This window comes from Gambusia affinis, linkage group LG08 (assembly GCF_019740435.1).
Source record: "Gambusia affinis linkage group LG08, SWU_Gaff_1.0, whole genome shotgun sequence".
In the NCBI taxonomy this organism is placed as follows: Eukaryota; Metazoa; Chordata; class Actinopteri; order Cyprinodontiformes; family Poeciliidae; genus Gambusia; species Gambusia affinis.
In genome coordinates this window covers 20,442,930-20,470,751 of record NC_057875.1, presented here as the reverse complement: position 1 = coordinate 20,470,751, position 27,822 = coordinate 20,442,930, and the positions used below count along the sequence as shown (strand labels likewise).

The following is a 27,822-nucleotide window of genomic DNA, read 5'->3' as shown; positions in this document are numbered from 1 at the left end:
TTCCATCTGTATGCGACCTGCTGCAGAGCTACAGCCTTGATATATATTTTTTGTTGTGCAAGTCATTTATCATTAGAAAAATTCTCGGTACTCACAGTGAAGGAGGTACATTACCATAATATTAGCAGGAACGTGTTTCTTCACTCTTGTCTTTTTTTATAAACGGCTACATTTATTACCTGAAATGCTTTGCACTTAATTAAACCCGGTTTTCTAAAACCATTAATGTTAACATTCAGTCTTTAATAAATATGTAATTTCTTAACAGAGTTATTGTTTGGAGTTTTTTTTTTACACATTACTTTAAAAAATTTGACATAAAAACAGACTCAGAAAACATGTCAACTTTGTATTCACACATGAACACTTCATTTATATTAGCCTTAGATATACATCGATGAACGCCCACATGTATACGAGATGCATCACAACAGTCATGAGCTTCAGCTCACGCATGTCGCCTTGATTGTTTAAGTGCATGGAAACCATTAAGGGCTCAACATTAATTACCGTTTGGTTCCTAAATGGAGGACAGCAGAAATGGGATTTCAAGGACGTTTGAACGCCATCATAAATCCAACATATCTTCTCAAAGCGGCCCACAGGGAGGGTTCAGCCAATTAAGTGATGTACAACAGGAAACCAGAGAGCACCTTAAGAGTCCTTGTAGTAGTTGTTGAAGTTGATGCGAAGCAGGAAATCCTCTAAATGGGGCTGATAGCCTCGGTTCACCAGTTTAGTCACCACTGGAAGGGGAGTGGGAGAAAAGAAATGCGTTTTAGTCCATCAGTCTCGCAGCTTAAGCCAGAAGCTTACATACACTAATCTGCATGAATATTATGTTGATAATATTTTTTCCCCTGAAATATTAATGTTTCACGAGGTAAAATAAAACAGAATTTACTACTTATACAACTAAAAAATATAAACATTGTTTGCTATTTATTTCTAAGTATGAGAATTGGATGCACAAGTTCACATTCAAGACACATGGGGTCAGAATTCTACACAGAGACTCGATTCAACTGAATTGAATTGATGTTCATTTCTTAAACCTATGAATTGAGGTTTAAGAATCCTCAATTTAATTCTCCAAACATTCTTAGAGGCTGCACAGAATAACTTTACACTCTGCTTTCCTCTGAACAGTGACTCTGGTGTACAAGCAATTTTCCAGTTTACACCAGACTGGATTAATACGGATCATTCACTCCAGTTTCATTTCATCCAAGCGCAGCAATTTGGGTCAGATGACTGGAACTTTAGCACAACTTGGTGTTCCAATGGTAAAATGATCTAAAGCGTAAATCTAAAACAGTTTTGATAAACTACTAACATCAAATTTGCTTAAGGAAACCAACCATATTAAGCTACAATAAAATCTCAGCTATACACTAAACTGGTTAAAAAAACTGTTTAAAATCTATCAGGAAGATCAGAAACTGTTACTATGATTTTTTTCATTTTTCTCTGAACGGAAAAACCTTTTTTCCCAATCTTTCCTGTCTTGCCTCGACTGTAACTACAGAGGCCAAATTACATTCAGCCAGACGTGAAACAATATTCTCCGGTCTTACCTTTGAAAAGGAAGTGGGAGTAATACTTAAAAGTGTTGTATGACTGCTGCATAGCAATGAAGCTCGGGTGCACTGCCTCCCCCTGCTGGCTGTCCCAGGGTTGCGCGATGAGCTGAGCCCGAAATTTGAGGATCAGGCTGAAAATGCTGTGGATGATGTTCATGACCGGAGCTGCTTTCTCCGTCAGCAGACCCCTGGAGAGGGCGAAGGGAGAGAAAGGTCACAGAAAGAATAAAGTTAACTTTTTAATGACCTTCGAAAGCGAGACACAACCACGAAACACTTCGGTGTGATAGTAACAACCTCTCCTGAATTATTCATATGCAGATTAAATCATTCATCGGGTTCGCAAGTTAGCCTCGTCATTCAACTAGAATGTGAATGAGTGTGTTATGAGGAGAATAAAATGAGCTAATACAAGATAACCAAAAAGGATTTAACTTGCTGTGCCTAAATAAATAGAAAAAATAAATAATTGAACATCCCAGGACAAACTATTGCCTCTGGACGTCTAGAACAAACTTCAAATATGAAATATAACCTCATTTCTGCAGAGACAACAATTACAACCAGCAGTGCTGTGATGTTGTGGATTATACATTTGCAGTTCCAGTTGTCACCTGAAGATGGCTCTGTTGAGGTAGTCAGCGTGTGTGCGGTGGATGCCGTCCAGGTCACCGGCGGTGGCCAGCTTCGCCGTGAACTCAGTCCAGGACACCTGTAGGATCTGGTTGGCGATGTAACCCTGTATGACTTTGACAAAATGCTGCATCTCGTGCCTGTAGAGCTGCAGCTGGCGGAACTGCACCGAGCGGCCCGCGCCTTTCACCAGTGCTGCAAGACATGGCAGGGTTTCACCGACTCAAATTTAACAACTTTTAGGACCTTTTTTAAGACCATTGTGAATTAAATTTAACACCGGTATCACAACTGTGACATTTCTAGGGTCTGTTTGTGGATCTTGGGAGTAGCTTTATGCTTCTCACACTGCATATGGATCTCTACAACCTAGCTAGCTAGCGAAGACCTTACCACAGGGGCCGCTTTTCATTGGCTGATGAACGTGGTCACGTGCGTGGCCGTCTCACAAACTCACGCTTCCTGTTAGCTAAGTAGCATAATGGCAGTACTGATACAACTTCTACACCGTGAAGCCTGTCTGCTACACAATCGTACGTTAGCTAAACAGATCAATATTTGATGTGTACTGTATCTGACATACACTAAAGATTTTATTTTAGCAGAAAAGGCTTTGGACAAAACTGTTACTCGTGTTAGCCAGTCTAGCACCAAGTACAGCTAGTCAATCAACCATAGCTGTGTTCAGGGAAGCGCTGATTAATAATCGAGAAATAAATATCAAGCCTGTAAACTTAATATCGTAACTGACTGAATGTTATGTTTTTAACGCAATCTTTGCTCGTCTTGCGGGGTGCAGGCGGTTGCCACGGTAACAAGTGTGCTTAAACTACAAAGAGAGAGAGAGTAAAAAGGTACGAGTGGTTTTGAGTTGATCACCTGTTCGGGTTATTTTACCGTTGTTTACCTTTGCTGTGGCTCATTACAGCCGCCGTAGTTTCTAAACGTTGGACTAATTACCTCGTTTGTTTGTGAGTATATGTCATTCACAACAAACATCAAATAGAACAAATGTACTTCATACAATTTTAACAAACAAATGGCTTCTACTGCGATAATTATGTGAAATTAAATTAATTATATCCCAGCTTCAGAAGATTTGCCATTACCTTTACATAGCTCTTTTTATAAGGGAAGCATGCAACAAACAATTAAAGTTATGGATGGACAATCACAAATAATTTGTTTAATTAAAATAGTTAATGATTAGCTTATAGTTTTGAATGTGGAGGAGAAAAACCCCCAGCATTTTTGGTGATCTTAGGTTTTAAAAATTATATCTTTTGGTCTGCATGTACTTTTCAGCATATTTATATGCTAGAAATCCAGTTGAGAATCTGTGGTAAGTCTTGAAATTGATGTTCACAGATGTTCTCTATTCAGTCAGATGGATGAATGCATCCTTTTCCTTCCACTCGATAAATATAAGGTACTTTGTGTCGCTCTGTCATAAAATCCTAGTAAAATACACAAGAGTTTGTGGTTGGAATGGGACAAAATGTGAAACGCTTCAAAGCTTGTAAAAATTAATTAGTGTTAAATTGATTAGTACTATAGGTTTTACAATACAGGTACCACATATGGTCACGTTTTTTAGCTCTGGGCAAATATTTTCAATATCATCCGTTTCCATCTTAAGACTTTTGTTTTTCTCCTTTTAGTTTATCCATTTCTGAGATTTGTGCACAAAGAGTTGCAAGTCAATATAATCAAACCCTATGACGAAAACAGAAAAACAACATTCCTTGTTTATCTTTTATTCAAAGCAGAGGCTTCGACCTCTGCTTCGAATAAATAAGTCATACAGAAAACGTGAAAATCTCTTTCTATAAACATTGGAGACCCTGGTATAAAGCAGGATCTTATCCCTCCTTTCTGCGAGGTGAAGTTTGAACTAGAGCTGCATCAGCAGCTGCCTTTCCCTCACCTGTCCTCTTGAGGTGAAACCAGACATCCCTGAGGCTCCACACCATGTGCTTGAGCTGCAGCAGGAACGAAAACAAGCGGTTGTACTTGTTCATGCAGCTGTCGGTGATGATGATGTTCAACGGCCAGTCCACCTGGAGGAGATAGATCTATGTCAGACGGAAAAGCTAAGAGAGGTTGAGAGAGGGGAAGGAAATAACAAGGAGGTGAAATAAGAGTTGAGGAAAAAAGGAAAAAAAAACAGGTAAAGGCAGAGTGATGGATGACAGGAGAGAAAGGTGTGAATATGAAGCCGTTGATAAAGTAGGTGAGAGGATTGTGACGGGGGTGAGAGAAACACGGCAACATAAAGAGGCAGAACATGTGAGGAAAGAGGTAAAGATAAGCAGGAAGAGGAACAAGATGGAGAGTCAGCAGGTTCAGGAAACATGAGAGAGGAGAGCTGGGGCCCATATGTGCGCCATTAGTTTCTGAGCATGACATGAATCTAATTCCTCTATGATGCCTCACCTATTTCGGTGAGAGATAAAGCTCGTTTTTTACCCTCTGAGCTGTTTGTCAAAACACGACAGGCTGTCACACTCACGCCGGGACGAACACGCCCATGTCAGGGTCGTCGCCGCGGTACCCGCTCCGTCAAGGCAGCTCACCTTATAGCGCAGCTCCAAGCAGTTGAGGGAGTCCGGGGCGTGGGGGTGGAAGGTTTCGGGCAGGAAGCGCAGGGCGAAGGTGAAATTAGGAGCTAAGGGAGTGTCTCCGTGGAGGCTGTACTGCAGGGCCTTACTCAGGATGGAATTCAGGACCAGCGGGGTCAGCAGCTCGCCCGGAGTCTGGCCGCTGGCCATCTGGAAGGTCACAAAGCAAACATTTGACGACTTAAATATTCCCAATCTTTAGATAAACATACTTTTAGAACAAGTTCTAGTTTTAGAAATACACAACTGATTAAAGGCTCCGCTTCCTGTGTGGTTGAAGGTGTGCCAATCAGTAGAATTAGAGCTCTGGCTGAATAAACAACACCTTCTGTCTGACGGGCCCCAGGAGACAGATGTACATGAATGTTCCTGTAGAACAGCCCTGAGGTGTGAGCGACGGCTGCGCTTGTTATCTCACGACAGGAAGCTTAAAAGCCAGCAGTGGAATCAGACAGACAGGGTTCCCGCACCTTTTTCCATGGAGAAATTCTTCACTTTTCCGGATGGAAACAGTGTTTCTCACGGGTTGTTTTAAAATCCAAAGTTCACTACGAGTTTCTGCCAGAGATTTCAACAGAGGTCAGGCTTGAAATGTGGAGAAACAAGAGGCCGGGAACAAAGGGACAATAAAAACAGTGGGTGGCAAGCAGGAAAGACGGCAAGAAAGAAAAAAAGAGATAACAAAAAAAAAGTAAAAACAAGGAAGGAATCCATCCGTTTTATTTGGTTATTGTTATTTTTTTTGGAAAAAAGTGAAACTGAATTGCGGGAACCCTTGTCAGACAGACAGCACTGACAGCACAAACTACAGAACATGTTATTGCAGTGACAGATTTAACAACTAAGTAAAAAGCATGTTTTCTTTATAAAAGTTACAGGCTGCTGCTCTAAATGTCGTTTTCTTCTACATAGTAATCTGTGAAACTAGTCCAACAGCATTTAATTATAGTTAGTGGGAGAAAATTAAAACCATTACCTAAAGTGCTCCCAGGGTGAGCATGTTGGACAAAAACAGTCCTTAAACCTGGGAGTTCACATTTTTGAAACATGGCAAACCTACGCTCCCAAATCACCTCCAGAGAGGCTAACAGTAGTAACGGCTCCTTCAAGTCTGACCGTAGGAAAGGTGGAGAGATAAAAAAAAAATAAAAATCTTGCAACCCAGAAATAATTACAGGCCAAAGAGCGTCACCTTTTCAAAGATCAGATCGCTGAGAGACTGGGCGAACTCGCCATCCTCCATCAGCAGGAAGTGGCGCAGCGCCTCAAAGTGTCTTTCCACCCCCAGCTCCACAAAGAAGTAGTCCACTATAGCCTTATTCACCAAGGAGACGCTGGGAACAGAGTTGACATGTCATGGAGAGAAGCATTTGCATCGCAGAATACGAATACAGACAATTCGACCAAGCATGAAGTAGGCTGATACCACAGTGAACTATATTGGTGTTTATATGTAGTTTATGGAAATATGTCCTCTTTCTCATCACGTTTAGAAATCTGCATTCATCCAGCTGTGTTATTCTGGAACGACAAGCATCTCTGCCATTCCTGCAGGGTCAATTATGCTCTTAACTGGAACGTGGCAAGTTTAAATTAAATAAGACTGGATTCAGTTAAAGCTGATGTCAACATGGCACCAGACGTTTCATGCATAATGATAAACCTTTAATCTGAATCATTAATTTGCTATGAAATAAGCCATTACTTCTTGCCTAGCACAAAGAGAGCCTCTCCTCATGATGCGCTCTTCCAGAAGGGAAACTCACTGCGTGATGAGCGGGGCGGTGACAGAGTGCTTTATCAGCACCGGCAGGGAAACCATCTCACTGAGCTGGACAGCTGTGGTGTCTGTGGCTCTGCGGAGCGTCTGGTCCATGGGAAGGCCCCAGGGCCCCCGTGTTACCTGCTTCAGCAGCTGGGACTCAGGGGACGAAGCTGTGAAGGGGAGAAGACAGGCGTGCTGGTGAAGGAACGTCTTTCTCACAGCTGCAGGTTACATAACTGAAACTAGATGTCTGGATTTTTTTGCTCTTTATTTTTTATTTTTTTTAATCGAGGCTGTAGTTAAGCGAGTTTCAGACTGATTGCAGCAGTAATCAGTTGCTTCACCTGCTCAGTCGATTCCATCCCTGCATTTATGGAAACCCGGCCCTAATAATTATGTCTGCTGGCTTCGATCGGCGATGTGGAAGAGGAATTCGCTGGAGAAGATGCTGATTGATTTTGGCGCGAATGCTTGCAGCGTGAATAAACAACAAACAGAGTGAAAAAGCGAAGATATGCCACGATCCTCCCCCAAAGCTAAACATAAGCCTCGTTTTCAGAAATGACCGTCATTTCAGCAAGTCAAATCCATGCTCAACACAAAGACGATAGGCGACAATTGATCCTAGAAATTTAAAATCAATTGCACCCCGTCGTAAAAGCAACACCTTGCTGGCACAGTTTCACATCACAAAACGAAAGTGAGCGAAAAATCCTTTCAGCTGAAGATCATCCAAACCCAGAGGGAATAGCTGTCCAAGCACGCAATGCCTCAACCAAAAGAAATATGAACTTTATTTTCAGCCGCGTTCTGCACTAACCTAGTAAGTTGTAGCAGTCCTCGTAGTGCTCCACCTGGTACTGAGCGGACAGGGCCGTCAGGTATTCCTGCTGGGTCTTCTCTCCAGGGGATAACCACAAACCAGGCGTCCAACACACCATCCTGTCATCGGTGGAGCTGCCTGAAGGAGAAACTGAGAAGAAATTTAGAGATCATTTGCCAAAAGTAAACATTTTGCTCCAAAAACCCTCCCAAAAAAAAAACGCTTTAATTTGGCCTGCAGAGGAAAAGGCAGTTACAGTTTGAAATCTATGATTATATTTAGCTTTGTATGGAAGTGATCAACTAAAAAGCCCCGTTTTATGACATCCAAACAATTTGGGTTTAAGAAAAGAAACTCAACTGCCCACCTGAACTGTGTTACTTTAAAATGGACCCTTACAGCAGATCAGACTTTTAAGTATTATTTCTTTTTCTCCATCTAGTTAGAAGTCTCATTTAACACACATGCAATCTTTAAAAATAGATGGGTAGTTACTGCAATCAAAAAATAAATGTTTTCAGTGGAAAGCTGCACAATGGTTATTTAATGATTGATCGATGCTTTCTCTATTTTTATCTGAGAATGCCGAGGCATGAGCAGTATGTGCTGGATTTAAAAGTGACAAATGAAAAATAAAGGTATGATAGCTCTAATTTTATATTTAATTACTCTCTTATTGATTCAGAGAAATAAAAACTCAAGTGTAACAATCCAATACCTACGTAGAGTCCAATACTCCCTCCATGTTTTAGTACCTTTATCTTCCTCGTTCTTTGTCTTTTGCAGGTTTTGATCTTCTTTTCCTTTCACTACACATCCAACCCCTAGAGAAGAGTCTGATGAGTGACCGTATGAGCTGCCTGGAAGAGCAGCGCGTGGCGGCTCAGACCCCTGGACCATGCAGCCGATGCCCAGTGTTGAATCAGAGGAGTGACCGTAGGCGCTGCCTGGTAGTGGCGATGGAAGCGGGTCGGATTTTGAGACGACGCATCCGATGCCCAAAGCAGAGTCTGACGAATGTCCGTGGGCGCTGCCAGGTAACGCTGCCCGTTTGGGCTCCTCTCCCTGGACCATACACCCGATACCTAAAGCTGAGTCCGAGGAGTGACCGTAAGAGCTGCCAGGCAGAGGGGCTGATGGGAGTTCTTCTCCAGAGACCACACAACCCTGCTGGAGGACACAATCCGAGGCGTGCCCGTGTTTACTCCAACGAGGTCTTTCTTCCGCTACATTAGACACAAACTCCCCAACCCTTATATTTGCGTCAGAGGAATGTCCGTGAACACTGGGCTCAGGCCGCGGCGCCTCAACATCTGAAACATATTCGCCAACCTTTATATGAGCGTCAGAGCTGTGGCCGTGAAGGCTACACACAGGCCGCGGCGCCACGATGTCTGAAACATATTCGCCAACCTTTATATGAGCGTCAGAGCTGTGGCCGTGAACGCTCGGCGACAGTAACGCCGCCTCTATTTCAGAAACATATTCGCCAACCTTGATGTGGGCATGCGAGACATGACCGTGGATGTTACGGACAGGAAGATTAGGGACACACTCAGGAACATATTCCCCGATTTTGATGTGAGCGTCAGAGGAGTGACCGTGAGCACCGGAGGACGGCGCGGGAGCACCGACTTCGGACACGTGTTCTCCCACCTTGATGTGCGAGTCTGAAGCATGGCCGTGAATGTTGGGGCAGGGGATGTGAGCAGTCACCTCAGAGACATTCTGTCCAACCTTTATATGAGCATCAGATGAATGGCCGTGAGAGCTTCTGTCTGGAACCTTTATGTTAGCAATGGAGAGAGAATGCTGAGGGTCTGGGAGAGAAACACCTCCACCAGGTGTATCTCCACTCTCCAAGTCTTGGCCTTTAGTGTCTGCCTCAACTCCCTCCGTCTTAGTTTGATCCTTTTTCTGCTCATCACGTGCCTCTTGTTCAGCTACAGCCTCATTCTGACCCTGGTCTGTACCTGAGCTGGAAGCTTCCGAGTGCTGCATCAACTCAGGCTGGACTGCAGGTCCCCACCGAGGCCTGGACTGAGAAGAAGATTGGCCGGCGATACCCTCGAGCGGGCTAAAGGGGGCACTAAAGTCATAGTCAACGAGTTGCAGAGGAGGACGGGCATCAGGTAGGTCAGAGCCAATCTCCTCCAAGGCGTTATCCACTTGCTGACTGTCAGGCTTCAGCGATTTAGTGAGAAGGTCACTGATGTCGGAGTCCTCCGAGATGGGAGGAGGGTCTGCTGCCGACGGATTAAGTGGCGGTGATGCAGCTTCTGATCTTCGAACGTCGGCTAACTGCTCCTCCTGAGTGGAAAATTCCTGTAAGCAAAGAAGCTAAGTGAGTTTCTAACAAAGCAGAGACTACTGAAAAATGATTGCCATAATGAGGGAGCCATTACGTGAGTTTGTTGTGGCGTTAATGAAGGACCAGATGGCAATGCAGTCACGGGAGGGCTCCCATGGCCAAAGGGGTATTTATCCAGCAATACCTGAAAGGTGGGCACAAAAGCTTTGAATTAAAAAAATGTAATAAAACAGTGAAAACCTTGAGACTACTACATATTACATATTTTTTTATCTGCCTCCTTAGAAATCCATATTTTTCACTCTTCTGTGCATTTATTTGTCAGCAACCTGAATTTTCTGCCTGTCGAGCATGAAGAACTGTTCCCTGGCTTCGTGGAGTCTCATTCGCTGCACTCTCCACATGGCCCGTCTCTCTCTGCGAGCTGCTTCCTCCGACAGACGGCTGTACTGAGCAATCAGCTCCTTTCTGTAACATGCGATAGAGGGACATGCTTTCAGATACAAAGGTTTATCCAGAGCAGCAACAGCTGGGTCAAGAAACTGCGTTTAGCATCATATTAACCTAGAGTTTCCCATCATGCTTCATGGCATGCTGGGAAAAAATTAGAAAAAAAAAAAAGAGTTGAGCAATGTGAAAGACTAGTAGAGATGGTGCCAACATGCATGAAAGGCGTCCCTAGTGGTGGTTTATGATATGGGCACCAGCCCAGGGTGGAACTAGCAGTAAATCTAGCAGTAAGTAGTAGTTTACAGAATAAAAACATATACATTTATTATATTTTAAATGATTTTTTTTTGTGAAGGTCAACTGAAGTTAGCAATATTTCATAGGACCGAGGGTAGAAATGGCTCTGTGACCTGGAGTCAGCAACATTTACAATCCACAGAAATAGAAATCGTTGCCTTTATAAAACCCAAAAAGCTTTTCCTTATTGTCCATATCCCAGATATATTCAGTGTTTAAAATCTTGAATTTTACAAATCCATCTTGAAGGATAGAGGAGTAGAAAGATGCAAACTGGCTGCTTAAAAGGCTGCAGATGGCAGGTGCTTCCTTCCTTCCTTCAGCTTTGGCACACTCTGATCTCCAACATGTCGTGGAGCTGAATGACAGCTCTGATAGCATTTGCTCACGCTGTGGCATTAGACGGTTATCCCAACTGTGCGGGAATGCTGCATAAATCTAGCCGCTCGCATATGCAATACTCGTGAAGGTGACGCTTCAGCATGGTAAACATACAGTGTTTATGTTCATGCCCAACATGGATGGATCGGTTAGCTGGAATAGGCAGAGCGGAAGCTGTCAAACCTGGCTCTCTGCTCCAGCTGCTCCTCCAGGGCTTGCAGTCTCTTTTCTCTGTCTCTTAGCTCTCTGGCAAAGCCAAAGTCGTCGTCCTCCAGCCTCTTCTTGGCTGCATTTCGCCACTGGTCGCAGAAACACAAACAAACGCATGCGTGCATTGTTTCTTTAAGCTGGAAATGTTTATTTGTACATTTTTGAGGCCATGTTTTAATCTCCTACGCTTCCCTTTAGGGGGTCGGATTAAGGAGAATGTGATGTTGTCACATGTAGGACGACGTTCTTAGTTCTTGGAAGAATAGCAAAATTAAATGATTCTGTTCAGTTTGTACCGCAACATAATACACATTCTTTTCATTTTAAAAGCAAAAGTTAATTTGAATAATACTTTCTAAGGGGAATATTTAACTATTAAAACCTTTGACAGGACTTCCAATAGGTCTTAAGACTGTCGGGCTTTGTTTGCAATAGAGATGTTTTCTTTGTTAAAAATACACAAACTACTTTGCAGTGTTCTCTGAAACTACAGTGATTTATTTATTTTTTTTTTACATTGTTGTTGTTCTTTTGGGGCCAGTGTAGGGATCAGTAAACTTGGCTCATCTCTTGTCACAAATACTTTCCAAACTGACAGCAGGCTGACAGCTGAGGTGAGACTCCGGCTGTGGATTTTCTCCACACAGTGTCAGAAAAATCGTAGATAACCCCCTTTAGAAACTAGCTTCATTATTTCTATAAAGAACCGTACTTGAGGGTGCTGAAAGTTAGGTTCTGAGTATGAACCGTGAAGAAAAATACCTCAGATAAAAGTCTGCACACCTTGTGAAACTTTTCTCTGGAGTTCCTAACCAAGGCAGGGATCTTTTTTAGGTTTAAATGGGACTACTGAGCGTGGGTGAACAGGGTCGTGTCCCTCCATTTTAGCAGAGCGACGCGTAGCCAGGAGAGAAGTGAAAAATAATGCATGGTATTGTCCGGAGGGTCAGAGGAGTGTCAATCTTTCAGATGGTACCAAAGAGGGCAACCAGTGGGTTAGATTCTATGTGATGTTTGAGAAATAAAGATAAGGTCTGAAAAAGGGAAAAAAAAATGCTCCAGCATGTTTTAAGAAGAGCAAATGTCGAGCTAATGTGGAGGAGGGAAGCCGGCGCCGTATTTATCACAGCAGGGACTTGAGTCTGGATAACTGATGGACTCGAAAGGAGGTATAATTAGCCTACTTGTGTATTTAATTTGTGTTATCTTCATCCTGACCAACAGAGCAACTGTATTGAAGAAAGTGTGTAAAGAATATTAGCTCTCCAACCTCAGACCAATTTCAAATTTAACACGTTTTTTTAGAGCCCTGCAAAAGTATTGATGTCGTGATGAGGTGAATGGGAAAGCATAACTAGTTTTCAAATATTTTTACAAATATTTGGGTTCTGAGTCAACCACCTTTTACTGCAACTACAGCAGAGAGTCACTGGGAGCAATCTGCAGCCAGCTTTGCACATCCAGATATTGAATGTTTGCCCAATATTCCCAGTAAAACAGGAAAGACCTGCAGAACAATGTCTATGAACACTAATTTGCATGATCTTTGATTCATGGTCTCCTCATTCACCTGCTTAAGAAGATGGTCAAGTCTCGGCTTTGCTCCACTCATCAGGAATGTTCTGCAATTTGTTTATTAATCTTTGAGCAAAAGCTGCAATTACTATTATTCAGAATAAATTTTCTACAAGTAACATTACCTGACTTCTGAAAGCACCTTGGTGAAAAAAGATTTAGGATGTAGAGTGATAAAATGTGAAGAAGGTGTGAAAACATTCCAAGCTACTGCAAAGCTGCAAATAAAGATGGTTGGAAACAGACTGTTGTGTTTGGGTAGTTTCAATCAAAGGTATATTTTTTGTTTTTGAGATCATTTTCTGGCCAAACTAACAACATATTATGCTCAGAGAAGTGCAAGGAACATCCTGTTTGACCTATTACTAGTTTGGAGATTCTCACAAAAAAAAAAAAAAAAAACTATCCAGATTTCATATTTCTTAGAATTTCTCTTGAACATTCGTTCAGATATAGAAACGCGGCTCAAACTACTTTTTAAAAGGAAAAAAACAACAACATGCATTTCCACTTGAGCTACCTCCTGCTCCTGTTCCAGGTGCTGCTTCAGCTCCTCAAAGCGTTCCCTTTTCTTGGCCTCCTCAGCTAGACGCTGCGACACCTGGCGCCCTGCAGGAGGTGGGGGAGATAACAGTGAGCTGTTTACCCCTCCCGGTCGAAAAAGCAACTCAACATCCGCAACCCTCTAACTATGCGCCGCAGCACAAAACAACACCGCCATCTGCCTCGCATTCGAATAAGCCGAGACGTGCATAAAGCACCTGAGCAGGCATTCCCCAAGCCAATCATCCTCCTTTGCCAACAATCTTTTACATCTCGTGGAGGAAAAGTGAAAATGGATGTGAGGACTTTGGTGAACTCTGAGACTGATAGTTAAATTTCACACTCTTACGGTAATGGAAGACGCGTCACCACACAGCGGAAAAGTGTGATTAGTATAATTTCACCTGAAGTGTATTTAATGTCACATGTTGAAGGTATACTCAGCCGCTTCACGAACGGTAGAAGAAGCAGAGCTTCTGGGTGTTTAAGCGTGACGCTAACCTCGGATGCTCTCCAGGGTTTTAGCCGTCGACTCCCTGACCTGATTGATCAGCTCTTGGCGCGATCGCTCTGCTCGCAGGGCCTAACAATAGACAGGCAAGAAATCATCATTAACAAAGATTTATCCCCCTGCTCCAGAGCTCACCTCTCCTCCCCTCTCCCCCATCTTTGCCTGTCACAGCTGCCAGCTGCAGGGCCATACAAACTAGTTCAATGCCTTTAAAAGCCAAACACGAGCATCAGATTGTGCAAGGAGAAACACTAAAAATAAAGCTCCAACGTATCCTTACCTGCTCCTCCCTGCTGACGGCGCTGTGTTTCGCGATCCTCTCCATGCGGCCGCGATACACCGCGCATTCCCGCTCAATCTCCTCTACCTCCTGAAGGGAGAAGGTGACGGCGATGCGAGGCACCGGCAGCTCCGACCAGCAGATGTAGTGCTGGTGGAGGAACAGATTTGGTGAGAAGTTATTGCTACCAAAAGAAAAAAAAAAAAAAAAGAGACATGTCGCTTCTAGTGTTAAATTAATGAGTCATCATGTTGACATCATGTTTTATAACCTCAAAGTTCATTTCATAAACAGAATATGTTGCACCAGCTGTCAGAAAGTACAACTTCAGATCCAAAAGTAAACTAGCGGAGAATCTGGGATGACATATGGGAGGGATTTGGACACAAACAACTAGAGAATAACCTGCAGTTGCTTGGAAGCACAAAGTGTTCCCACCATTTGAACCTTTCCACATTTTGTTGTTTGCTTTTATGCAACAGGCCAACACAAAGTTAAAATGTGAATTTCCATTTTGCTGCTTTACGCCACGATGCCTTTCTTTAGCAGGGGCAGGTCTATGGTTTACCGATGTGGAAAGGTCGAATGGGTGTGAATACTTTCATATGGTGTTGTTGGATTCCTTTGAATTAAAGAAATAATGTGACTCAGTCAGATTTATAAGCAGATGTCTCGTCTTTCTACTTTAAACGTGACTTGCGTGCATCAATGAGGTCACGTTGATGCATTTCATACTAATTTGCTGTCATTCAAGTCTAAATAAGCAAAATGTCTAAGAAATTCTGAACTTTACTGAAGGTTAACCTTTCAGAATGTATACGTTTGACGAAAAGAATTCATGGCATGAATATTTTTTTAATTCTTTAAACATTTTTTATAATCAACAACAGATTCATATGGTGTCCATACGACACTTCTGTCTGAGTATCACTTCAAAAAACTAAAAATGTTTAATCATTTCTGATTTTTTCCCTAAGCAAATATAATACCAATATCAACTCTTCATATATATGGAAGAACTTTCTGCTTTGATTGAACCTTCCTGATCCATGTTAAAATATTAACTATGTGTTTCACTTTTTTAATGGGCCATTTTATGAGTATAAAATAAAACATAAACTCAGAATTGCGACAGATGGACAAGTGCCTTAAGTAAGCAGAGCCAGTCTGTGCATTTATTAGCAAAAACAAACTGAATCCTTGGAAGCAAGAAAATAAACACAATCGGTAATAATAACTGTTCATTTAAATGCTTAGTGAATCCAATCCAAACAAGAAAAGGAAATTCCTGTTTGTGGGAACAATTTATAAATATTAATTAAGCCAAGACTATTTTTACACAGAATTCAAGTGCATTAAATTGTTCCTCCTCCACATTTGCACGGATGGCTATGAATGTGCAAAGCAAACCTGTGGACAGCAGATTCGGAGAAGGTTTATGGTCTTCCCACAGACGTAGACGTCGTTGGCAAATTGTCTCAGGAAGACTGGCACACAGTCCTCCACATCCTTCGAGATCAGAGTGTAGCCTTGAACCCAGAAGTGTTTGTCTGCGGAAAATCAAACATACCAATTGATGTCTGCGTGTGCTAAAAAAAAAAAAAAGCTTTCCCTTGTTGAATGAAATACCTAAAACTACCAGTGGTGGAGTTATGCTTGGCCTTAAACTTTCTTCTTTTTATTATGACTCGCAGGGCGCGACAAAAGTGCCCGCTTCGATTAGCACCTGTAATAGTTAGCACTTAGCTCAGCGATCCAAAGCAAAAAGCATCAGAGAACATGAATGCATGAGCTTTTCACGAAGCCTGCAGCTTGCCAAGAAAGCTTTGCTGCTGCTGCTGATCGCTTCCTGGACCGGCAGAGTTTCGAAGAGAACAATGACATCTGCGTGTCCTTCAAACGGCGGGAGCGAGAACTGTGGAGGCTCGCGGCTGGAATTGATGAGGTGCAGCCGATGAGCAAATGAAACGGTTAGCCAGACAAAGCCAGCACGATGGTGTGACCTTGAATGGGATGTTGCCTTACATGCAATGTTTGGACAGGCTGTAATCACTCATACTTCACTGTGTTTATTAGTCGGTGTCAACATTAAAAAGAAACAGCTTGTATATTTGTGGCTTGGAGTTGGAAGTTTATGAATATTAATGCCTGGTTTTCATCGACAGGTAAACATGCTGACGTCTCTTCTGGCTATAAATGATCAGGTAAACATTTAGGCCTGAATGGAAGAAAATTATGTTAAATAAACATCTGTGGAAAATAGATGTTCCTTTTTGCAAGAGTATAATCTTGCATTGAACAAAGTACAGTAGTTTCTTGGTTTGGAGAAGTCTTTTTTTTTTTTTTTTTTTAAACCTCTCTTACCAATCTTCTGACTGGAGGTTTAGGCAAGTGTAAGACGGATGTAGGGCTGAAACGATTAACAGGGTTAATCGTTTATAACCCTGTTATAAACAGGTTATAAGCTATAATTGTTAACTACTTTACGAATCGATTAATCATTAATTGAAGCATAGAGAATCAAAAATGTCAATTTGGTGAAAAAAAAATAAGATATTCAGAGCAATAATTAAGCCAAAACACCCGTACAGATGTAAACATATTTTAGCCAAGTGGTACATTTTTACCTTTAACTGGTTCAGATTTATGAAAGGAATGCAATAGTTCTGTATCTTAGGTAGTAAAATGTTTATTTTCTTAATTTAATAAGTTATTGAATTATTTGCATCTTTTAATGCATTTCTAAGATTCCTTAAAATAAGCTTAGGTGGTTGAATAAAAAATCTGCAGAATGTGAAAATTTGTTTTATCCGATTCATTTTCAGAATAAATCAGTAGGTAACCGATCACCATATTTCATGACCATAAAGGAGAGTCTGAATGAAGAAAACTCACTTTTGAGCAAGTGAAGCTCCAACCTACCTAACCGTCTCCTGCTCCTTCCTACCATCATTCACAACCAAGACATCAAGATCCTTTAGTGTCTCTGCTTGCGGCAAAAACAGAACTTCAAAGCACGGTAAGGAATCCGCCATATACACCTTTTAATGCAGTAGCAGACAGGGTTCCTCCATATTTTCCATGTCAGAACACTATACTATTTCAGACTCTACTTTCCAGTCTTCTCAGTTCACTGCAGAAATTTTCTTTAATTCTCCTGTTTGAACGAACGTCAGATTTCTATACGGTGTTCAAATAAGGAAAAATCACTGACAGAATGACAGACGGAGTGACGGGTTACTGGACAAACAGATGGGTGGTTACTGAACAGATGGACGGATGGACAGGCAGATATTAAATAGATGGATGGATATTGGACAAACAACTGAACAGACACAAGAATATTGGACAGATGGATTGTTGGATTCAACATCTAGTTAATTGGACAGATAATAAAGTCTGAAAATATTAATAGTTTCCAATTCTTTGTTTTCGGTTTCCAGACTTAAATCAGACCCAGAAAGGACTTCAGCTAATTTACAAATTTTTCCAGACTCCATAGAAATACCAGAGTTTTTTTTATTATTATTCTAAAGTAGTAGCACTCTGGCTGCAGGGAATGGAAAGAGTCAAAAAAAAATTTGTAATAGTAACGAGGATCAAGATACATCGGTCTTACTTTACATTCTCTTGTCTTTCCTATTTTGAAATAGAGCTATCAAAAATGGGCCTCTGTGCAACATAGTCATCAGTTACTACATAGACTCCTAATTAGTTGCTGCCAATTACTACAATGAACTTAAAAAAAAAAGAAGGTTTTATTATATTCATTATTAGAAGTGACTCTAGTTGAAGAGTCTGTATTTGTGCAAAAAAAAACAATTACCTGAACTGTGAATTTTTACTCGGCTGAATAAAATGAACTCAAAGCAAAGATTGGACTTTTCTTAATTGTTCAGTGTTGGATTTTGCGAAAGCAATAAGTTTTTATTTTCATGCATTTTACACAAACTGAAGCATAAATTAGAGCAAGAACCCCCTGTCCCAATATTTAAATACTAAACAGTTCAGACTATCAAATTAACCTTGTCAAGAAGAACAAATTACCACCATTTTCCTTAATTACAGAAAATCTCAGCTCCATTTCAGAATTCAGTCTCAGTGACTGAAATGTAAAAGACAAATAAAAACAGAGGACCTGGCATTGAAAAAACAGCTTGAGTTTAGTCAGAATGGAGACCCACAAAGCTAAGAGTGGAAGTTTCTGCAGAGCACAGATGGGTTTATTCTTCCTTCCACTCTTCCTGTCTTAACTCTGCCCCTTTTCTCCTCATGGAACCCATTAATTAGACCAAATGAAAATACTTCAAGTCCAGCTTTCAAGAGTAAATCTGAGACAAATCCACTTACAAAGCGTTTCGGGGTTTGTTTTTTTTCTCTCCAATCAGCATGGTGTGCTAAATAAAAAGAATAAGGCAATAATATTTATTAGTGTTTGTTCCTGCCGTTTTCTGAGCGGAGATGATTCTGGTCCCCACCGCAGACTGATTCTGTTTCCTGCTTATTATTTTCCAATAACTTCATGGCATCCTTTATAGACACAAGGACAAATCCAACTAGGCAATAAAGGATCAAATTGAATCTCTGTTTTTCTGCTACTATAGACAGTCTGCCTTTCCGCTGTGTGTGTGTGTGCGTGGGTGGGTGTGTGTGTGTGTCAGTGTGTGCTTCTGTTTTCATACGTGTGAGAAATCTCACCCCTGAAACTGAGGTAATCCTCGTTGACCTGGATCATGAATTCTCCACAAACGTCTCGGAACACGCCGCTGTACACCCAGTCGTACACGAACCTGAACGAAGCAGAGCCGAGACGCCGTTAGTTCAGACGCCTCCCGCGCGTCTTTGGATGCGAGCGCGTCTCAGTCACAAACCGTGTGTAAGGTTCACAGCAGCTCTTCAACAGGGACAGCAGGATGGGATAGTTCTCGTTGCTGCAGTTACTCTGGGCTTCGTTGTAGAGGTAGGACAGCAGCTTAACACCCTGAGGAGAGCAACATGAAGTGAGCTGACATTTCATCTGGAAGGTTAAACACCGCGCTGATGGGTGACAAATTGCAGTGTGTACATAAAAGAGCCCTCACCACAGGGAAGGCAGCCTGGCCTGAGCCCGACAGTCCGTCCACGCAGCACAGCTCCGACAGGTACCTTCGGACAAAAAGAGAGAGAGAGGGATGGGAGTTTGTGTGATGTGATGACGTCTGTGGTGAGCTGCTTTCTGTCAGAACTGTCTGCCAGAACTGTTGAGGTTAAAAGGAGTTAAAAAAATAAAAAAAAAACAAGAAAAGAAAGAGACCAGCAGAAGAAAACAGATCATCAAAAAAGGAGTTGTGGTCCGACCTGAGCTGGCGGCCCACTTTGCGGAAAAGGAAGCCGATGGTCAATAGGCTGAGAGTGGGGGGAGTGCTGAGAACGCACGCTCTGAAGTAATGCAGATACTTCCTCAGGCCACCGGTGAACGCCTTGGGCGAGAAAAATTATTAGTCACATGCAGCGACTTCCAAAAGTAATTATACCCATGGATATCATTCTTCACATCACAAGAAATGCTGAAGTATTGTACTGGGATTTTAAGTAATAAGTATGTTTGCAAAGTGGACAGAAATAATGCTTTTTTTTTAGGCTCGTTGACTGATTGGTAAAAATTAAGTAATTAGTCGCAATTAGTTGCTTTTCAAGGAAACAGAGATTCAAGACTTATTTAAAGACTGAATCCATCTTTATTATAAAATAGGGACTTTTATTGTTTTGTTCTTACAGAACATGAAGAAGTGAAATTGTTCATTTAATATTGTCTTTTTATCTATTGACTGAGCAAGTGGAAGAGAGGTACAGCAACACAGACGGATGCTTTTCAAATTATGTTAATTTATTTTATCGAGTTTAAGTTAAAAAAAAAACCACAAACACAAATAATTAACCTGGTAATGTAAACAGCCCTAGAGTTTTTTTTTGTTGTTTTTTTTACAAATAAAGAAATTTGGCAAGAATTAGTATTTAGCATTTTAAGTCAAAACTCTGTTGAACCCCCTTTTGCTTTAAAAGCAACTAACAAGTTTTCTTCCAGGATTGTCTCCTTTCATCTTCCCATCAACTACAAAGATAAACTTTCTACAGGAAACCAGCCACATAGCATGATGCTGCCAGAGAACTGGCTAGACGTAATTCTAATTTGACCAGAGGACATTTTGTTTGCCGACTCCCCAAAATGGCAAACTGCAAGCAGAACTTATTTTGCCTCCGTCAACGATGGCTTCCTTCTTGAAATGTGAAATTATTTACCACTACGCACACTCTTGTTTGCTAACGCAAAGCAGATGAAATGATAAAACCAACCTCGACTAATGATAAATGATAACACTGGAACTTTGTGTATTTTGTGCTTTTAATAAATTCTGTTGCTCCCCTGCTTTTCTCCTTTGCATTTTTAGAGAGTTTTCTATTCTCATTAATAGACTGTGTCTATTTGTGCTTGACTGTCCTAAAGTGTCCCTTAAGGGACGATTAAAACTTTCCAAATTGATGAACACAACGGGGTGCAACACGGCAAAATACGAGGAGGGAAACATGTGGCCCCACAGGCATTAATTAATGGTGATTATACAAACATACCTGGAAGACTAGGCCCTTCTTGTCAGCACTCTGGAGACAAAAGCGACTCAGCCTCAGGTAGTGGGTGCCATACTGGGCCAACTCCCCCAGAAGACGAGACACGCTCTCTGGAGAAGCTCCCGACACGCACACGCCAGGCCTGACGTCAAACTGAATGCTCTGCTGTAGAAAGAACATATTTAGAAAAGGCCTTTAAAAGAGGAGGATAGTCTAATAAAAAATAAATAAAAAATCAGCCATACTTGTAGCACACAGAAAATTAAACTCAGGGGTGCTGGAGGAGTCACCTCCTGCATGACTTCTGAAGGAACAATCGGTGGAGTTCTCTTATTAGATTATATAAGGAGAAGTTTTATGAGAACTAGAAATTGCATCTATAAGCAGCAGTCTTCTGGGGAAAACTAAATCGACACGGACAGTATTTTGCAATCACAAAGGCCACTGCTCTTATAAAAGAAAAAAAACCAAGTGGTCACCAAAGCAAAAAATAAATAAGAAAGCTTCAAGATCACACATTAACTCCAGATATTAAAGTAAGGTCTAATATTACTGTTGGCCACACTGTGCCATGCTTTTGTTAGTTTTCTGAGCAACGCTCTTGAGTCGCATTTCATTTCTTGAAATTTTGTCTTAAAAAAGCCCAACTTTAATGTAGACTTGCTTGCTGCTGAAAAGTGCAACACAAATAAAATTCAATTGATTTTTTTTCCAAACATTTAACTTTAAGAGTTAGCATCCCAGGTCTACAAAATCTCTGAACTTGAACAGGGATGCACCACAGGAAACTGTTTTACTGCTACTTTTCTTTGCTAATGTTTAAAATCACTTATTAAAAAAAAAATTGACTCTCTACTAGCGAATCCCAACCCAAAAGATGGACATTAATCCGTTTTTAATAGCTCACTGGCTTTCATTATGTTAAAAATACACAAAATATGAAATAAATAAAAGCTAAACAAATTAATAATATAAACTCAATGTGCTCACATATAATAGACAGCAGCAGAGCCCTATGATTTTAGTTGTGTTGAGCCATTTAAAGTGCTAGTTTCTGCTAGTTTCAATATTTTGTCAGTAAATCTAATTGACAGAGTGGAATGAATCATTTATGGTGCAGTAGAAAGTATATATATATATAAAGAAATGTTACAGATTATGTAGAATATGACAGAATATTGATACAAATATGATCATCAAAATGTGTGAGTTTAGCAGAAGAAAGATAACCTGTTACTGTTTCCAAATAAAGTAACTTCATGTTATACATCTCTGCATGAATACAGTAATTCTGTAAAAACTGTAGTTTTATGATAATTTTTCTTGACGTCTCTTACTGCTTTTAAAGTTCACAAAGTACTTGACCTCACTGATGAATAAAACAAGATCTAATAAAATGAGTTAAAAACCTTGGGAACTATTGCTGAAAACATCTTTACAGTCTGATTCTGTGATTCTTCTGAAGCCAAACATGAAGTGCTTTAAGTCTTTTCACATCACTGTACGTCAGTGTCAAGCATCTCCTGCAGTACCGGGGTAAGGACGGGACCAGGGGAAATCAGGAGAATCGTAATGTAATTTATGTTGTAAGATAAGTCTACAACCTTCCTAAAACAAGGAAAAAAAAAAAAACTTAATGGGACACAATAAAGCAACTGCTGCTCTCTCCTGTGGTTTAGGTTTTAACACGAGGAACACTGCAATTTACTTCTTCATCATCATTTAATCAAGTTAATGGCTTGATACGATTTGGCTCGGTTCTCCGGAAGTTGTCGTAATGGGCTTTTTTTTATTTATTTTTGTAAAGCAACTGTGCTTGTTTATATCTCATAGACTAATTGCACATTGATTCTTTTTTTGTGTGTGTGTGTGTATGTGAGCTGTGCAGTGGCAGCGCATGAAAAAGGAAATGATTGCATTTAAGTGCATCTCCGAGAGACGAACAAATGATGATGAATTGCACCTGGTTGAGAGGGAAGGTAGTGGACGCCACTCCTATCAGAACGTTCAGAAGGTCGGAGACTAATTGCGTCTGGGAGTCCAGGGGCAGCATGAGGATAGGAGAGGAGTTGCCGGAGCTCACGACCCTCATCTCTCCCTCCCACAGCCGATAGAGCTGGTCAAACGTCTCTCTGCCTCCCTCTGTCAGATAGAAGGACTCCCTTTTTCCTGGTGGACTAGTGGGACAAACATTACAAGTTATTTTTAAAAAAATTAAGGGTTTTGTTCTTAAATAACATACTTTTTTTTTTTTTTTTTACAAAAACAAAACAGTTTACAGTGGATTAAAACCCAACTTTTATTTTCTCAGAAAATAAGAATATAACTTTAGACAAGTAGTTCTGTCACAATAAACTTTGCCGGACGATAAATTGGCCCAGAAATTATTGCGATAAAAGATATTATTGTCTTTTTGAAGTCGTAAACAAACTTGCCTTTCAAAATATATTAATTATAGGGGCACACCAATTTATTGTGTGCCCAGTTATTGTGGACAGTCAGTAAGATGGAGACAACCCATAGGTAGTGGATTTTTTTTTTCTCTTCCTCCAAGCTGGGAAACCTGCATCAGATGATTAGGCTTTAGGTGCATTTGTGTTGTTGTTGCAACTGTTTAACAACAAATGCGACGTGCAGGTGACGTGGTCCACAACGGTCATTAGGTTTGAATCCAAATTGCTCCCGGACTGCAGCTGTCACTTTTGGCTTTTAAACCACTGTTCTCTGGCCCTCTGATCCTCATGAGGCGTTCATGCTACGCTCTGTGGTAGGAAACCACGAACCTGCCAAGCAACTGATGTGAGAGCTCACTTCTCCTCGAGTTCAACACACAGCGAACGACAAACGACAGGCCAAAGCCACCGCCACCCAGGGTTGTCATAGCAACGACAGTGACAAAAGTTGAACATTTTTCCACTTTCTTGTGTTGCGCCGCTAGTCGACGTTTGCATGTCTAGGTATACAAACTCAATGTTTCACATGCAGCGAGTTGAGTCGCTCGGCTGCAGGAGGCCATGCGATTGTCGCCTCAGTTGCGATTATCGGTAAAGCAACCTGGGCTTCCTGAACCCCTACAATACATAGATATAAGTAGGTTCACATTTTCATATTAAAAATCTGAAAAAATATATTGTTCTTATAACATATGCTAATATTTCCACAAACTCGATTTTGAGCTTTGCACTACCAGTAAACCACATCCATCAAACTTGACAGAAATGAATGTGTGAAGGAAGGAAAAAGAAAAAGAAATGAGAGAAATCCATCACTCCTTTGGAGTTTCACTGCCTGAATTACTGAAATACCTTACCCTTTCAATTGAGAATCTAATTTATTGAGATGTACTTGCATAATTAGTAAACGGATCATTTACCAGCCAACAGACTCCCAGCAGCGGCGTCTTCTGGGCTCAAACGTGCGGACAGCCTCCCAGATGTCAACATCTGGAACAGGGCTGGCCTCTGACTGAGAGTCTGGGGTCAGATTGGAGGCTGACTGGAAGCCTTCGTCTTCAGATTGATCCAAGTAGTGAGGAACCTGCGCAGGACACACAGACCGTCAGAATAAAAACAGTCAAAAATGGAGATGCACCAACACCATTTTCACTTCCGATACAGATATCTGAGGTTTAGTATCGGTAGATAACAATGCAATACAGAAAAACAGTACTGAAGTGACTACACAGATTCAAATTTGAGCTTGGTGACATTATAAAACATGTGTAAAGCTAGTATGTTACATGGAAACTGCTCAAAAGTTGAGTTTAGCTGTGGGTCACCTACCCTGATAGCCAGTCCAGTAACATCGATATTACTGGGAATAGGCGGGAGGTCCAGTCTGATGTCCATATCTGATGTTCGAGTGTGCTGCAGCGCCCCAAACAACGACAGCCGCGTCTCCTTCTCAAATCTCTCTTCTGCTTCCACTTTCGTCCTCAGAGCCAGCAACCCTGTCCTTGGCAGGGAGTCCAACAGCCTCTGAGTTCCACACAGAGTCTCCAGCGTCCCCCACTCCTCCGCACACACCAGACCCCACGCCCTGGCCTCCAGCCTCTGCAGCTCCTCGCTCTGGTAGCTCCAGGGTTGCGGCCTCCGCAGGACGGCCCTCTCTCGTCTCATGTAGTCCCTGCTGAACGAGGTGGGAGGCAGCGGCGCGGAGCCGGCGAGGCACACTAGGAGCTCCAGAACAGAGTCTACTTCTTTCAGACCGGAGGACGCTCCTTCACGCAGCCTCCCCAGCTGATCCTCCAGCGCCTCCGCTTCTTCCCGGCAGCCGGCCACTCGCAAGTCAAAGCACATCATCAGGACTTTGTTCCTGGGTGGGGTTCTGGCCGCGGCACTGGGCCTCGAGGCAGAGCCTTTGGTGCCATCTTGAAAAAGCTTAGACAGCAAGGCGCCGTAGGCCCGCTTTTTAAGGGCTCGGTGGAAGCCCTCTCTGGAAACTCCTCCAAGGGCTCGACGCTTCCAAGAGACCCCAGAGAGGCAGCGGTCACACAGAGCGCTCAGGAGCTCTGTGATGCTGCTGCTGCCGGAGTTGGCCTTTGTGGGATTGTTTGAGCTCGAATACATGATGGCACTGCTGTCTCAGACGCTTGGAGGGGAGGGGGAAACAAAACATATTTGTTATTTTGTGGAAATAAATCTCTGAAGTGCAAAGCGCAATAGATGGCTACCTATATTTGTCAAAGCATGTTTGTAGAAACTTCAACAAGTCGTTTGCACTTTAGGCTAACAGTATGCTCACTTTCAGAAGCATAATTGAATTGTAGCGTGTACAAAATGCAACAGGCCCAAATATTTCTAACATAAAGTCGCTGTATATACAAGCTCTACAGCAGGTAACGTCAGCCACTGAAAGTTTACAGACTTGTCACATGTCACAATGATTTAGTTTGTAATGATGTATCTGAGCCATTGTTGGTATAAGAGTGACACAAACTGTCTTTCACAGCCATCAACATGTATCTGTGACTACTCTTATCAGAATTGGTAGGTCTTCAGTACTCCAACCACTTGGTACAATGTACTGAGCGAAACAGACCCACAGCATAATGCTGCCACCCTATGCTCAACACTGCTCTTAAAGCCTAATCTTAAGTCCTTCCCTTAACTCTTCTTTGTGTGGCCAAGCAGCTCTGACCATAACACTTTCCTCTCTGGTCCAGGTGAATACTTGTATATTTTCGGTCCAATATTTAGTGAAGCCGAGCTTATACATATAGTACATTTCAGCGACAAAGCAATTCAAAGTGCTTTAAATCATTAAAAAAAACATAAATTAATTAACAAGCAGGTGTCACTTCTGGAGCATCCACTTCCTTTTTTGGCTAGAAAATATTAACTAAGCTTAAAATATGCACCTATAGCAGAAAACAAACCGATATATGCCGGAAGTTTCCAGATGTATAGTCATTCTACCAAGTCAATTATTACATTTACATAATATTCATATTCACAAATAGTAGACGTAAACATCTGAGAAACACTGTTTAATGCAGAGGTTTTTTTTATTTACCCTATTGCTAAAGGCACACTGCCCTCCGTGTTTCAGATGTTTATTCCTGGCTCAGCACACCTGAATTCAATTGCTGATTAATTAACAGGCTTTTGCAGAGCTGGACTCATATCAATCAGGCGATTTAAAGCATAGCAACATCTCAAACATGCTGCTCTGATGGTCAAAATGGAATAACAAGCGTATAATGTGTTGTTATTACCACGTTCAAACACAAGGCAAACCAAAAATAGTCTTACATGTTTAACTTGCTCACAAATAATACTGTAAATACATGCTTCTTGGTAACGCAGGCTGCAGCTAGCCGCTGCTAGCTAAGTGTTAGCAATGTCAACCGTCGCTTCCTGCAACAAACAACATATACATTTTTTAAACCCCAGTTTCCTACCAAGATAAAATGACGCGTCTGGTTGTTGTTAGTCCTCCTCATATGGTCCGTTTACATCATTTTCCTGAGAATTTCAACCTCCCATCCAAGCAAAGTAACTGTTTCCCCATCTTTGCTAATGTTTATTAGCAATAGGCTGGTGCGTTATTTTCCTTTCCCAGTGTCCTTTATGCGGTAAATATGGAAAATTCTAAAAGGCAACTAATCCAGCTCAAAGTGTCTATATTAGCCGTTCTCCCCGGTTTTTACTCAGCAAAAATCAGTTCATATTTGGCAAAATTACACTAAGTAGCGAAATTTCAAGCTCTCTTTCTCATTCATATTCTACCATCAAACGCGGGCTACAAGCAATTCTGTAGAACCCACCCACTTCAACGTGATTGGATAATTCTGGCTGAACTCCTCGCCAAGTCTCGATTGTCAGCCACGATGTTTGGCCAGACCTACCTGACGATCACTGTGGTGCATTCAGGTGATGCTCGGTAATAGTCAATAAGCATCTCTATACCGCTGTCACATTTAAGCTAATAGATTTCAGAGTTTCAAATCGGAATACAAATCTATAGCATATATAGCTAATCACCTTTTGATACATTTTAGCATTTATTAAAAACAAACAACCAACAGAAAATCGAACTTAAAATCCTTGGGCAATGTTTATTGTCAATTATTGCTCTACGTAGCCAGTAGCCCAGATTTCTCCAACGGGAAGGAAAGTCGCATTTTTCACTGTACAGTGCTTTGGGGCGTAATTCTTAAACAGGGTCAAGGGTACAGATTTTTTTTTTTTCTCTTTTTCCTCATCATTTCTTCCTCCTCACAACTATGCTTTGTTTTGGTTTGTCATTTAAAATGCCAATCTGAAATTGCACTGGTAACGTTTCAGAATGTGACAAAGTTTAAGGATTATGAATATTTTTTACAAACTAGTCCAGGTAAGTATAATGTTACAGTTACATGGTCTGTCAACTGATGAGATATATCACAAAGCAATCTTTCCCATAGGGCTTTACATAATGTAGAATATGGTTTAATATATTCTATTATTAATTAAATATTGTACTGAATATAATACAACGCATTGTATTATATTCTACAATATAATAGTCTTTTTACCCTGATAAAATCTGAGCACTAAGACACTACAACTGTGCACAGAGCATCATAAAGCATTGGGGACACACTTGTGAAGAGCCCACCCCATTTATTTTATAATGGGTTTTCTGCCCCTCCCTGGACATTTAATCTCCAGTTACAAAGAATTTATAGTTGGCTGCATGTTTTTGCCTGTTGGCTGTAATGTATATCTTTAAAGTCATTTGCATTTCTTT

General features: G+C 41.4%; 1 protein-coding gene across 3 annotated transcripts; it reads right to left on the bottom strand.

Annotated features, from left to right (window-relative positions):
* Nucleotides 1-335: 335 nt before the first annotated feature.
* Nucleotides 336-26,944, bottom strand: tubgcp6 (tubulin, gamma complex associated protein 6). Of its 3 annotated transcripts, none has more exons than XM_044124110.1 (25): nucleotides 26,492-26,944; nucleotides 24,372-25,179; nucleotides 23,963-24,126; nucleotides 22,553-22,766; nucleotides 20,593-20,754; nucleotides 19,321-19,442; nucleotides 19,065-19,128; nucleotides 18,855-18,964; nucleotides 18,682-18,773; nucleotides 15,394-15,533; nucleotides 13,984-14,133; nucleotides 13,694-13,775; nucleotides 13,170-13,258; nucleotides 11,048-11,163; nucleotides 10,066-10,204; nucleotides 9,831-9,920; nucleotides 8,181-9,750; nucleotides 7,423-7,563; nucleotides 6,604-6,772; nucleotides 6,030-6,171; nucleotides 4,793-4,987; nucleotides 4,144-4,276; nucleotides 2,198-2,411; nucleotides 1,578-1,771; nucleotides 336-746 (listed from the first exon to the last, which is right to left on the bottom strand). In XM_044124110.1, the coding sequence occupies exons 2-25, from the start codon at nucleotides 25,155-25,157 to the stop codon at nucleotides 655-657; spliced, it is 5,370 nt and encodes a 1,789-aa protein (XP_043980045.1). In that variant the 5' UTR covers nucleotides 25,158-25,179; nucleotides 26,492-26,944; the 3' UTR covers nucleotides 336-654. The 3 variants fall into 3 exon arrangements, with proteins under 3 accessions (XP_043980045.1, XP_043980044.1, XP_043980043.1); XM_044124109.1 differs by having other exon boundaries at nucleotides 7,423-7,575; nucleotides 20,593-20,751; nucleotides 26,492-26,943; XM_044124108.1 differs by having other exon boundaries at nucleotides 7,423-7,575; nucleotides 26,492-26,942.
* Nucleotides 26,945-27,822: the final 878 nt, after the last annotated feature.

What these genes read in the sequence shown, in the direction of transcription:
- tubgcp6 (XM_044124108.1), bottom strand. Translation starts at nt 25,157, where the DNA reads ATGTATTCGAGCTCAAACAATCCCACAAAGGCCAACTCCGGCAGCAGC. An exon ending in ACCTGGAACAGGAGCAGGAG is followed by an intron (nt 11,164 to 13,169) that starts GTAGCTCAAGTG and finishes TTCTGCGACCAG; the next exon opens with TGGCGAAATGCAGCCAAGAA. An exon ending in TCGACAGGCAGAAAATTCAG is followed by an intron (nt 9,921 to 10,065) that starts GTTGCTGACAAA and finishes CCCACCTTTCAG; the next exon opens with GTATTGCTGGATAAATACCC.